We start from the raw sequence: 14,227 nt of genomic DNA, 5'->3' as shown, positions 1-14,227 counted from the left end.
ACCTAAATGTGTCAGTATTCTTGTCTTTAATTGATTGATTTCTTATGAATTCTCATTTGTCAATGGCTTTGTCTGTAACTGAACCAGTCTTCCATCATCAGCAGCCACAGCATCATTTTCATCAACCTAATGAAATCCTTCATCTTTCTAAATGAGATTATTTTACATTGCAAATATTTGGAATTGTATTTGCTTTATATCACTGGTTTTTTGAACAATCACAAGAAATTACTTACATGTGCATTGATATAATGCATACTGATAAATGCTAATGCAGGCTTGAGTTGGATTAATTTTATAAGTGGTTAATTTATTACTGAATATTCTACCAATCTGACAATGTTTGCTTCTCTCAAAAGTTCCTTCCTATTGGAATGCTAAGAAAGTATAAGAGGAAATCAGCCTATTAGAATTAGTTATGAGAAGACTAAAATATTAAGAGAAACAGAAGAAGGTAAATTTTATGTGTAAATTACTTTTTTTACTTTAAGATAGAAAATGGAACTCAAATATATTGTAAAAGATATAGTGGTATACAGACTATTAAGAAATTTTTCTGAAAATACTTTTTTTAACTTGGTTCAACAGAATATGTGGTCATTTGTATAGTAATCTTCATTAGAATGAGAGTATCTAAAAAGGATGCCACGGATCTCCTGTCTTTTTTGTATGTCACCCCTTCTGAAGAAATTTCAGTTTATCCCAACAACCTTCCTAATGGATGCCATATGTCTTTAGGGATGCAAACATTTTTGTAACAGATATAATAATATAACAGATATATAAATATAATATGTTCTTATCAATTTTGTATTAGGTAAAACACTGAAGAAAAATTAAGGAGTGATGAAATATACATGAAAATGTACATGAAATGAAAATATACATGAAATACCCAGTTACTCTCTTTTAGAACAAATAGCTGGCAAAGAAAACATATAAAATGACAGAGACCAGTAGCACAGCAAAGTTACAACGGCAGTCCTAAATACGAGTTGAGGGAAATTAGCTAGATATACGATGATACTTGACTACTAAGTGTTTGTCTTTTTTTTTCCCCTTCTTGGATTTTTGCCACATATGATCACTACCTTGTCACATGATAAATATCAATTAGAGTTTTAAAATAGTAAAGTCTTCTTAAAAGCCAAACCCTTGAATGTTATTGTCCAGACCTGTAAATTTTACAAATAGCAAAATTTTAGCGAACAATAGCAAAATTTTACTTTGCTATTTATTTAGAGTAAAACACACCTGGCAAGTGCTCAACTCTCTACAACAACAGGCAATTTCTAGTCCAATATCCATCAAAACATTTTGAGTACTGCAATGGAGCACAGAAATAGCCATACTACAAATCCCATTACGATTTTTTTGTTTGTTTTTAATCTCAAATTTGTTTTCTTCTATTTCTAGGTCTCCCCAATTTGAACTGTAAAACCATAGGAGAAACCCTTAAGTTCCATGCATCCTTGCTTATTTTGAACTCTTGTATCCTAAACATCAATCTATGTACTCTTTCACTAGGTTAACCTATAGACTCAAATATTTTAAAAAGATAGGAGAAATAGGGAAATTATGAGTTTAAATACATCCAGTTCAACTTTAGGTTCTGCTCTAATGATCTGAGTGATGCTGAGCTAGTTGTGTAATCTCGTTAGTTCAATTCTCCCTACATTCCATAAAATGGCTACACTGTTTATCAAACAAAATGGGATAATTTTAGGGTGAAATTGGAGTGCCAAGACAAAAGGTGAAAATGGTCTTATCTTAGGCATTTCAGACTATATGGCCCACCCAACTATCTATCAACTAGGGTAGCTATCTTAATTAACAATGCTTAGTTCCTAAAGGTTTGAGTCATACCAGGTATATGACCTCAAATTTACCCCTAGTACTGATGACAACCACAATTACATCTTCAGTACACAGACAACATCACTTGGCTGTGATTTTTGACCTACACACTACTCTTTTTTTTTTAATTTTATTAATTTATTTGGCAGACAGAAAGAGAGGGAGCACAAGCAGGGGAAGTAGCAGGTAGAGAGAGAGGGAGAAGCAGGATCAGCAGGAAGCCCTATGTGGGGCTCGATCCCAGGACCCTGGAATCATGACCTGAACTGAAGGCAGACACTTAATGGACTGAGCTACCCAGGTGCCCCAATGTGTGTTTTAAGAAAATCTCTGATGGGTCAGAAGAGGTCTTGTAAAAATATATGTCAAAGAAACAAGAAGATCATGTGGTTCTTGACCTCAAGAATATAATAATGAAAATAAGAAAATGAGTATAACTATTATCTACTCCACTAGTTCAAGGAGAATATAAATAGTGCTTTTTCATGTTCAATAATATTTCTTTAGTGCCTCTATAGTAAAATTAATGAATATTGATTTAGTGAATAAAAAGGTGGTTATAAGTTAGCAAAAGATGCTATAACAAGCAAAGAGCTACAGGGTCTAAGAAAAGTAGAGATTTGGGGCATCTGGGTGGCTCAATGGGTTAAGCCTCTGCCTTCGGCTCAGATCACAATCTCAGGTCCTCAAATTGAGTCCCGCATTGGGCTCTCTGCTCAGCAGGGAGCCTGCTTCCCCCTCTCTCTCTGCCTCCTGCTCTGCCTACTTGTGATCTCTCTCTCTCTCTGTCAAATACATAAATTTAAAAAAAGGAAAAGTAGAGTTTTTGCCCCAGATGCTTTATCCAGGGAAAGCATAATGAGTCAACAACTTTTAAAAATTGACTAAGATTTTGATTCAGGTGAGGGGAGGTGAGGACTTTCTAGTGTGAGGGGAATAAAAAGATGAATGAAGACAAAGGACAAGAAATTATATATGTAAAATAAAAATATAATAAGTAGTCCCAAAAGACTGGGAAGTACATTTCATTTATTCTTTTCATTCAATACAAATTTATTGAGTACCAACTGTGTGACAGGATCTGCTCTTGGCACTGAGGACATAATGGTAAACTTAACAAGGTTCCTGCCATATAGAACTGACATCCTGGCAGAAAAGTGAACAGTAAATACATAAAGGTATTAGGGAGTGGAAAATACTATAAGGAAAAGCATAAGTGGTATGAGAAGTGTTACTCTGTCGCAAAAGATAGGGTATCAGGGGTGCCTGTGTGGCTTAGTAGGTTAAGGGTGGGACTCTTGGTTTCAGCCCAGGTCATGATTTCATGGGTCATGAGACTGAGCCCGCATTGAACTCCAAGCTCAGCATGGAGTCTGCTTAAGTTTCCTTCTCTCTCTCTCCCTTTGCTCCTCTCCCTGCTTGCATGCACTCTCTTTCTCTCTCTCAAAATAAATAAATATATATTTTTTAAAGTGTGAAAAGAAAAAAAAAGATAAATCAAATTTACTAAATAGCACAGAATCTAACTGAACCATTTCTGACTTGAGGTTCAAGCTTCCTTGGTCAATAGTGAAACAAGATGAATTTAAATACTCAGAAACCTAAGTATACAGAAAAGAGAACTGAATTCAAAGTACTCTTTCCATCTGACGGAACTGGTAGCAAAAAGGATAATACATCATCTTTTAGTCACATATTCCAAGTAGCGCAGTATATCCATTAACTAAACAGTTATACACCAACACTATCTTTAGTCTCAACATAGAAATGGATGGACATATGACCTGGACAAGGATAATTTTAATGGGCTGTTCTCCTTTACTACACTAACTGGTTCAGGTATGGACTAATCAGAAAACTTTCCTGTGATTTTTCTACTGGGAACATGGAAGAACTCTAATTCTTATCTGAACCTGGAAATATGAGGCTATAAGTCCATATGTTCCTATGAGTGTATTCTCCACTGCCTGGTGGAGAACCAGCCTGGCTGCAATTAAGAGAATTATGTCAAGACACAGAGAAAAGCCTAGGTAGAAAATGGATAGAGCCTTTCAAAGGTTTGAATTCATGTTATAATTAGCAATGAGAAGTACACCACTCCTGCCTTTTCTAAGATTTGAATAAACAACAAATTCCTCTTTTATTTTTTAAAACCAGTTACAGCTGGGATTCTGTCACTTACAATCGCAAGAAATGCTGGCTATTATAAATAGTATTGTACCAAATACAAGGAAGATGTGCTGATGATTCCTTTAAACCCTGTTATAAAAACAAGTTGGCCTGAAGCTGAAAAAGCGATGGCAATGACAGTATTTGAAAATTTAATCATAACATGGTCTTCCACTTTGAACAAGAATAAGTGCAGAACTTGGAAATAGTGTTATAACTAAAAAATAAGCCCAGGATCAGATAATGCATAGACTTACATTGTGTGTGTTTTTTGATAAAGCAAGTATGAAAGCACTATTCAAACTTAGGGAAGCAGTTTTTTCCACTTGTATTTTCACAGGAGTTTTCTGAAAAATGAAGGGTTTCTGACTTACTTTCCACTGAAATAAAGAAGAGGTAAGGACACTGGTAGAATATTCATCATAACCAAGAATTTGCCACCACAGGGCCATCTGGGCACGTTGTCATAGTGCTATACATCTAGGTAGAATTTGGACTGATACATTTTGCCTTCCAATTTTGGAAGTAGTGTTCTATCCCTTCAGTGCACCCCTTGATACCAATTTGACCTTTTTCAATCCTGCTTTGTCAAAGGACCAAGTACACAAGATGCACTTAAACTGGTTACCTCAGCACATTTTGAAAATATAGGTACCATCTTTAGGCATAGGGTAAGTTTGGCTGGTTGTCAATCTTTTTTATTTTTTTCTTTTTGAAGTATTGTTGACATATAATACATTTTTAAAATTTCCTTTATTAATGGTCTAATAAGAAAATTACCAAAATTTAAGATAACCTTAAAATATGAAATATCTATAGTTGTATTAAGCCTCACATTTTATAAATACTACATCAACTTCTTTTTGGTTTACAAATCAGCTTATTTGCATATTGAATTCATTCTTACCGTCACAGGTTGGGAGTGGATGACTCCACCAGTGGTTTTTTTCACACAGAAGAGGCTCTTCATGGCTCAGCCTGTATCCTGGATCACAACTAAAGGAAACAGTAGAACCTATGGAGAAATCGTGACCGTAGCGACGGCCGTGTACAGGAATGCCAGGGTCCAAGCAAGAATAAGTGTTCACTGTAACACCTAGAAAACAAAGAGAATATGTAGAGAGTAAGTTTGATAGATTCAAATTTGCCAAAATTGATTCCTATTTCTTGAAAGGACTGTGAGTTGATTTTCACAAATAAATTAATGTGCCCATAGTTTTATTTAAACAACCAGCAATTGTCTAACAAATTTGTTTTGACATTTTTTACTCACAAAGCCCATGTTTAGATCACTTAGTTATATAAGAACCTGATGAAAACATATAATTATCTATCAAACTTTATACTGGTATAAATTATATAGATATAGGGGCACCTGGGTGGCTGAGTCAGTTAAGTGGCTGACTTTTGACTTTGGCTCAGGTCATGATCTCAGGGTCCTGGGATCGAGCCTCAGGTCAGGCTCTGGGCTCAATGGGGAGTCTGCTTGGGATTCTCTCCCTCCCTTTTCCTCTGCCCCGCCCCTTGTTCTCTCTCTCAAATAAATAAATCTTTAAAAAATTATGTAGATATAAATACATACGGATATATGAAAGTATGAGTGCCAGTACCTTTCTAAGTAAAGGAGTACAACTGCTACAGTGGCTACTTGTCAGGGTTTTCAACAGTCTGCCCTGTACCTGGTGTCTCCTGATGATAACCTTCGTTGAGACTTATAATGTCTAGCTGAAACCACACCATGACAATGCTTTTCCCTTAATAAGATGTGGTTTCCCAACATTGGCCCTGTTGAGTTATTCTTTGCCCTGGGGCTGTCCTGTGCTTTGCAGTATGTTTACCAGCATTCCTGACCTTTACCTTCTAGGGTCATGACAACCAAGTCTCCAGATACTGCCAAATATTCCCTGGGATGCAAAAACGCCCTAAGTTAAGAACTGACGTATAAGGTAAAATAAATAATTACCTTCCTCTTCCTAAATGAAAGGCTTAAGCAATGAATTACTGTTGCTTTTATATTCCAAAAATATAATAATTAGCATTTTCAAATTACATCTTGAGTAAATCACATTCATAAGAGAAACTATTTATTTGTATTTGCTATCCAATTTTAAAACAAAGCTAAACAAAATACTAAAAACATTGTAGTTCAATTTGTAAAGAGACAAATTATACATTTTTAAATATATTTATCAAACATATCCATTTCATTTAAGTGTTGTTTTTAATTAGAAACTAAAAAATAACAAAATCTTATCTTCAACACAATTACTTTATTATTTAAAAAAAATTTTTTTTTCATCACAATTACTTTAATGTGCTATATTCTTCTTCTCAATGTGACCATTTGTCTTCTAGGTATCCAAGGCTTTGAGATCCTCGTTCATCTTTGAATCCCTCTCATATTGTGTTTTTCCCCCCACAAAATATGTCTGAAATCTGTCCTCATTGAAAAACACCATGTCATTTATTACTTCTCTTACCCTACCCAAGGCTTTCATCACTTTAATTCTGTAATACAAACAATGATGTCTGCCCTCTCTTTAGTATCCTTCATCTCCAATCTATCTTGGATATAGTGTTGGACACATATATCCCTAAAATATGTTATTTCATTGTTTTTGTACCCTACTTTTCATGGCACCAAGTTCAAAGTTATCACCTAGAGATTCAAGACTTCCAACTGAACTATGCTATTTGTAATTTCCACTATTTCTCAGTAGTCATCTCTCTTACCAGTCAAGTTAAGTTTCCCTATTAGTTTTATATTTTATTTCACTTCCACAAATACACTCAATCATCCCTTTAATTTATAAAATATTCTCAATTTTTACTAGACAAGCTTAGATGCCCTCTCCTTCAAGTCATGATGCTTGGCCCATAAATAACTTTTCTTTATCCCAAACTCCTATTTTGTTAGTGAAATCTTAAGAAATCAGGGAAGTGTGGGCTTGAAGAAGTCAAATAAAATGTAAATCATGGTAAAAACAAAATCAAACAAATGTAATTCTCCAAAAGTGATTTTAATAGTTTCAGATTATTCAGAGTAAAGGTCAGTGAATAGTAGTACAAGGTTAGTCATTCCATTTGTCCTTGTCTCTTCAACTGACATATAAAGTAAGATAATGCATTTCATCTCTCTTACTGTACTGTATACATCTAGCAGTCACAGAATAAGTCTAGGGGGATATTTCATAATTATTGACAAGCAAATAAATCAAGGCAATGGAAATGCTTTTATTCCTCTACATCTCCCATATGTGTTGACTTTAAATACAACAACTGTTATTTAAATAGTACATTCTCTTGGATGTCTTCCATTTCCCATAGTTGAGGGGGAAATAAAAAAAAATATATATATATATACATGCACACAAAAATTATGTCTTTGGAGATGGGTATCTGTGTCTACAAATTTGTTCCATATCCCTTTATAATTTTATTATTTTATATATTATTTACATTTCCAAGAAGACTTAACTATATTTGTATTTAAAAAAGCACAACATAATAAACAGAACTTTTCCTTGGGAGGGGGAGGGGAAAATAATTGTACTGAAACAAAAAATGGGTTATGTTCCTAAATTCTAGTCCATGTTATTATTATTATTTCTAATATATTTTGAAAACTATGAATCTTATGTCATTGGTACGGTTTTTGCAATCTCCATGTTTTGAGAGAAATTCGAGTTGGGTAAATAGCACCCCAGCAAAGGGTTGCAATGAAAATCTGGAGTGCAAGCAGTGGTAGCCGTGCAAATAATCCTTCCCATCACATTTTGGTCTCTCGGAAAAATCAAGTTTTCTTTTTTTAATGGATTTAATTTGAAAAAAAAAAAAAAAAAGAAATTCACTAAATACCAAATTCATATTTAAAGTTTTAATTAGTATAATAATTAAAATTTCATTCCACTGATTTGGGGGTTTGTGAATGGCTCATTTAAAAAAAGATAGTTTGGTTACCTCCAGCTGGGGAATTCACTAAGAAACAACAACAAAAAAGAGGTCTTTGCTTCTTTGTATTCCTGAAAAGAAGGGGCTTGTGATGTTAGAGATTATTTCACAGTAGTAATCAAAACACAACACTAAATAGAATAAAAATGAGAGGAAGCAATCTCTTATCATTGAATTTAAATAGAACTTTACTGTCTTTGGGCCAGATTTGACCCAAGCCAACATTCAGTGTGTCTTTGATCAACCACATCCTCTCTGCTTAGCAGGGAGCCTGCTTCCCTTCCTCTCTCTCTGCCTACCTCTCTGCCTACTTGTGATCTCTATCAAATAAATAAATAAATATTTAAAAAAAAAAACTAGTATATGAACTCATTGTTTAAAATTTGTTGTCTGAGATTTCCTTAGTATTTCCTTTTGTGATGTTGTTAGATAGATATTGTTGAAAATCTTTTGCAGAATTTACTAAAACACACACCTTGCAAAACGTTAGCATTGTCATCTTTTATCTTCTTATCTTCTTAATTTTATCTTCTTAATAAATTTTATCTTCTTAATAAATCTTGTAGTTCTTTTAGTGATACAATTATAATACCAAATGTAGGGAAAAGAGAATAGGGAATATTTTGGCTTTACTTACTTTCATAATGAATCTTGAAACCATTATTAGAACGGCTGTTGTCTGTTGTAAATAGAAGGTATATAAAATTACTGCTACTGAACAGAAACTGGGGCACTTGTGTACCATTGTAGGATCCAAGCAAGGGTGACAGAAGATTTGGTCCATCATGCACTTCCAGAACATCATAATTCAGTTCAGTCTGAAATCTAGGATTAAGAGACACATGTGAAAATATATTTATTAGGATAACATTAAAAGAGAAATAATAAATTAGATTGTTATTTAAATGACTAAACTTTTTACAGTTTTTTATGTTATAATTTTTCTTTAGCTTATCTAATATTATACCTATCATATAAGACCTCATCATGTGCAAATACCTAAGTTGTAAGCTCTTATTCTTATGGAAAATTATCATTAAAGAGGTATGTGTATATATTTGTTGTTTATAAATAAGATTTCTTTCAAATATGGAGTATCCTCAGGAAACAAATGGCTTTTTCATTAACCAAGCATTTTGGGAGTCACCTTTCTTTTACCTTCTTCATTTTATGGAAAACTACGTGATTCATACTTATCTTTAATCTGTTAATCAGATTCTCATCTTACTTGTATATATATTTCAAATCTGACTTTTGCTTTATGTTGTGGTCTTTTTTTTTTTTTTTTTGACAAATCTACTTTGGCCATTAAAAACTTGGTACAGTTTCATTTCAGAACAGTGGTCCTAATTATAAGTAGGTAATGATAATAACAATGATGTAGTTGATGTTCACTCAGCGCTTGCTCTGATAAATATCTTATCTATATTCATTTATCCAAAGCTCATACTAACCCTGTAAGTTAGCACCTATTATCATACTAATTTTTCAGATAAGAAAACTGAGGCCTAAAGAACTTAAGTAGTTCAAATCAAGTCTTTCCATCCCTAACCACTATACTATGCTATGCTATGCTGGCTGGTTTTATTTTTAGATTTTTGGTGGTAGTTACCGCTAATGTTTTCAATTCTCTTAAAAGATGCATGTTTTATAAATGCAATCAACACAGAGCCACTTTTAACATGCATAAAATATTATTAATAAAATAGCATTTTAAATGCTATTTAAAAAGCGCAATTGAAATATTTTTCAGTCTGTACCACTTTTACACCCTGTTAAGCAATATACTTATTAAAATGAATGAATTTCATAAGCTTATCTTGGTTTTTATTTTGCAATATGGAATATATTACATTGGTCTAAAAATAACTTTTCCAAAAATAAAATTTAGAATAGGAAATATATAGGAATACATTATGTCTTTTAAGTAAATGATCAGACAATTGTACATTGTGAATCCATTATTTGGTTGTTTTGTAGTCAGTCTATTGTAGTATTAAAATTGGAGTTTCACTTGGATAGTTAGTCAGCTGATAATAACCAAATTAAAATGCACAGAAGAGTCAGAGATTACTTTGAATTGAAACATAAAGAGACAATTCTTAATAGAATAGCAACATTAACGGGTGATATAGAGAACACTGTTCAGTAGGAGTGAACCCTTAAAAAGAAAATGATCACAGATTTGCCCTAAGGAACTATAAAAATACATTAGAGTAACAAGGGAAATGAATTAGGTTTACACAATAATTTTAATTTCTTTCATTTTGTGTTTCAAGATAGTCATATACATCTCTCATAAGCTGCTTCACTCTAGTATTCATTTGTTTATGACATTAAATTTATTGTTTATCATAAACAAATGCTGTGGAACCACTAGATGATATTAAAAATGAAATTGAGCCTAATCTTACTCAGTTTTTGTTGTCTTTTAAAAACATTCTTGATGTAATCCAAAGCCATTCTGACCAAATTGAAATAGTCCTCATTAATTTAAAAGTTAAAAAAAAAAGTGGCTATTTGGAAGCGTGATACTGATAGTTACGGTCTAGGAGTTGAGGACAGGAAAAGGGATAAAAGGATGAGTTTAGGATGATTAATAGTAAATGAGTTCATTTGGAAACTGCCAAATATTGAGAAAATTGAGAAACTGTTGGAAGAAACAAAGCAAAATTCCTCTGTATATCTGAAAGTAAGACTTGTAAACTTTTCAGCTATGTAAGAGAAAAGCAGTTTAAAAACCACATATGTTCTTTGGCATTATTATTTTGCTTTGTGTTTGATAGGAAATTCAATTTCTTAAGATTTCATTGACTTAAGGTATTTGAGACAATTTCAAGAAGCCAAATAGTGGCTAATATATTTGTGATGTTTTTTAGGTTTTGTTTGTTTTTGTTTTTGTTTTTTACCCCTGTAGATTAAATCTAGTCAATTGTTATATTTGAGAATATAGGAAAATGGCTATGCTATCATCTTCCTTATAGTATTTACTTAAAATTTCATTTTAACCCAATTAGTTTAAATTATTCCTGGGTACAAGAAAGCAAGTGACATAATTCAGTAATAAACACAATTCATTATTTGGAACCAAATTCTATGAAAAAGCATTCTCAGAATGACAGAAACTATTAAAGAGCTGGCAACCAGTGTTCTTACAAGAACTTGGTTGGAAATCAGAAGGAAATTGGGTTTTTCAAGACACAATTCTTATTCGATACTTCAGAGAGGATATCTTGTTTCTTAAAACAATCTTATAAGGGAAATGAAACACAAAGATATTATAGGGTCAGTAAACAAAGAAGTGATAGATGTGCATATTTCTAATTTCAAGGTGACTTTTTAATGTCTCTAACCTAATGGATAAACCTTGTGTTTATTTTTTAACTTGAGCAAGTTCCTTGCTCACTGCTTTGTGACTGAGCTACTCCTAACCATGTGATGGCTCTTTAAGATGTGTATTATTTTAAAGGAATCAATTTTCTGACAAAACACATGGGATATGGACGAGCCTAAAGCAAAATCTCATACCCTTAAAGGATCTTTAGAAAAGAAGAAATGTAGGAGGGTATTTATATAATTTTCCTTTCAAATAGCTCCAACTCAAGAATCTTACGGGGGGGGGTGTGTGTTGTGTGTGTATATGTAGGAGGGAAAGGTAGATAGAGGACTCAAGCCCCCAAACACTTCCGTTTAGAACATTTTTTAAGAACAGAGACTTCATTAATTTTAGTTATATAAAGTAGAATTCAAAAGAAATATACCGATATAGCTATGCCCTGCCTATTCTAAAATGGTGAAAATAACATCAATATAATTCTTAATGTATTTCTAACTCTTAATTCTTCCCGTGTTTGAGTTAATTAAAAAGGAATAGTTTCATATATATATATATGTGTGTGTGTGTGTGTGTATGTGTGTGTATATATACATACACACATCGGTATCATTGGTATCAAGGAGGTGAAGGAGTTTCATAATTTGCTTCAGAGGGTGACTTAGGGATTAAGAAAAGAGGCACAGTTGACAAGTCCGGCTCAGTGGTGCTCACGGGAAGAAGACAAAATCTTTGGACTCTAGGAATCATTTCTCACCCCAGGCCTGCTTTGGCTGACCTACAGAACTGTTTATTGTTGCTGTGCACAAACTCTAGCATTGAAAATCACTTTTCAGTGTGACTCTTGCTTACATCCTAACTTAAAGGATTTGTGTCACAGTAAGCAGATAAGAGAATAAGAAAGTAGCAGTGTAAAAAGTGCTAAGTAACTATATTTATCAAAATTAAATTGGATTTTTATCTATTTAACTGGCATTGCAGTTTATAAAAATTGCTGTTTTGTTTTTTTTTAAATCAGGAAGGGAAGTCTGGGATGGTTTAACTTAGAATACAGGCTATAGAATGTACATTAATTCACTTTAGAGAATTCTGAAGATATCTGCCCACGATCAGCAAGCAACAAAGAGGCCCATGTAACTGCCTATCAGTAGGGATAGAACATACATGTTAAAAACTTTGGACAGAGAAAATGTGTCTTCAAACAAAAGTATAAAATCAAAAGTCACAAGTGTGGTGCTCTGAAGGATAAGCACTACTTTGCAATCTGCTTCTCAAGTTGGCAACTCTAGATCGCCTACTTAGGGCTGAGAGATATCATGTGTTATTTATTTATTTCATGATGGTTAATGACTCTCATTAGCAAACCAGGAGATGCTTTTCATAAAATAATGCACTTTGTGTTAATAAAACTTAAACTAATTTTCTAGTGATACCATTTTATGCTTACGTGTGGCTTTAAATTGAATATAAAATAATGAAAATAAGCTATTTTTAAAGTTGTCTACCACTGGAGTCAGCTGGGAGGTGAAGAAAGAGTGAATTCTTAGGAGAACACTAATCTTTGATTAAGGAAAAAAAATCTAAATTTGCAAGTTTGTAAAGAAAAACAAAATCCAACCCCAGTCCCAACCCCCTTGGAAGGTCACAGAAATAAACAGTTAAATTGCTCTGCATAATAAAGTAAGAGTAGAAGTTTACCCTGCTTTATACTGGAAGGAGTACTGAGAGGTAGAAGAAGAAGGGTTGAAGATCCTGGGTGTGGACAAGGCCAGAGGCAGTGAAGAGTCTGGGGTAAGAGAGGGCACTGGAGAGATACACACAATCATTCCTGAGATGGGGATTACCAGGAAAAATTTAACAGTGCAGTAATCCTCTTTGGTTATCCCCTGTATTAAGGTTTTTGTGAGAAGAAAGGAGAGTGATACAAATAAGGAGCAGCATACGGAGTTGAGGGAGGGTAGCAGCCTGCAGAGCTCCCAAGTGAGATGAGGCTAAGAGCAGGATTTCAGAGCCGGAAGTAAACAAAAGCACCCCAGAAGGTCTGAAATTTAAGGAGAGCCCACACTTTCCTCTGCATATAAAATGAGGCTCAAGTATTTTTATTTAGATATTGAAGGGTAATGATATGGTAAGAAATATATGGGTGACAGATGTTATAAACTATGGGAGTGTAATACATTTTCGATTGTCTTAACATCATAATACCTCATACAGAATAATGTTATGTCCAAAACAGGAATTATTAAAGTTATGTACTTGTATCTATAATAATGTACTTATTTAAGATGAATCAGTTATGATAGAAAAACATGCTAATCCTTCAAATGTGATGCTAAATTTGACAAATTAAATATGCAATAAATTTCTCATTGACATGAATATAAAATTTTAATTATTAAATGATATAATCAATATTATTATGTTATATTACATAATCCAAAACAAATAGAATTAAAGTAAGTTTGGTTAATTTGGGTCCTACTTTCATGGAACGCTGTTATTTGATGAATATTTTATTCTGAATACATCATGTGCTTTTCACTAAAATTGCTATGGCAACACAGGCTATATCATTGAATAAAGGGTATGATTTCAACATCATAACAAAAAAACTCTGCCAAAGTATTCTAAATATAAACTTTAAAAAAAAATGTGTAAGTCATTGTTAGGGGCTGAATTATATCCCTCTAAAATTCATATGTGAAGTCCTAACCCCTAGTACCTCAGAATGTGCCTATATTTAGAGAAGTGTCCTTTAAAGATATAATTAAGGTAAATGAGAATATACAGGTGGTCCAGCATGACTGATCTCCTTATAAGAAGAGAAAATTCAGCAACAGACACACACTGAGAGAAGACCAGGTGAAGACAGAGGGAGAAGACAGCCAACTACAAGTCAAGGAAAAAGGCCTCAGA

The 14,227-nt window shown here is 33.3% G+C and overlaps 1 protein-coding gene across 3 annotated transcripts in view; it reads right to left on the bottom strand.

Annotated features, from left to right (window-relative positions):
* CSMD3 (CUB and Sushi multiple domains 3) overlaps window positions 1–14,227 on the bottom strand; it is a gene marked incomplete at both ends in the record, with an annotated part of 1,233,164 nt that overhangs the window by 397,780 nt on the left and 821,157 nt on the right. For all 3 annotated transcript variants that reach the window (XM_080802411.1, XM_080802412.1, XM_080802413.1), the window contains 2 exons: window positions 4,934–5,122; window positions 8,615–8,802. In XM_080802411.1, the coding sequence (XP_080658537.1) occupies window positions 4,934–5,122; window positions 8,615–8,802 (377 nt within the window). The remainder of the gene's footprint in view (window positions 1–4,933; window positions 5,123–8,614; window positions 8,803–14,227) is intronic.

This window comes from Martes martes (assembly GCF_963455335.1).
Source record: "Martes martes genome assembly, chromosome: 4".
NCBI classification, from domain to species: Eukaryota; Metazoa; Chordata; class Mammalia; order Carnivora; family Mustelidae; genus Martes; species Martes martes.
Note: the sequence above shows the minus strand (reverse complement) of the source record. Positions and strands in the feature narration are given on the sequence as shown.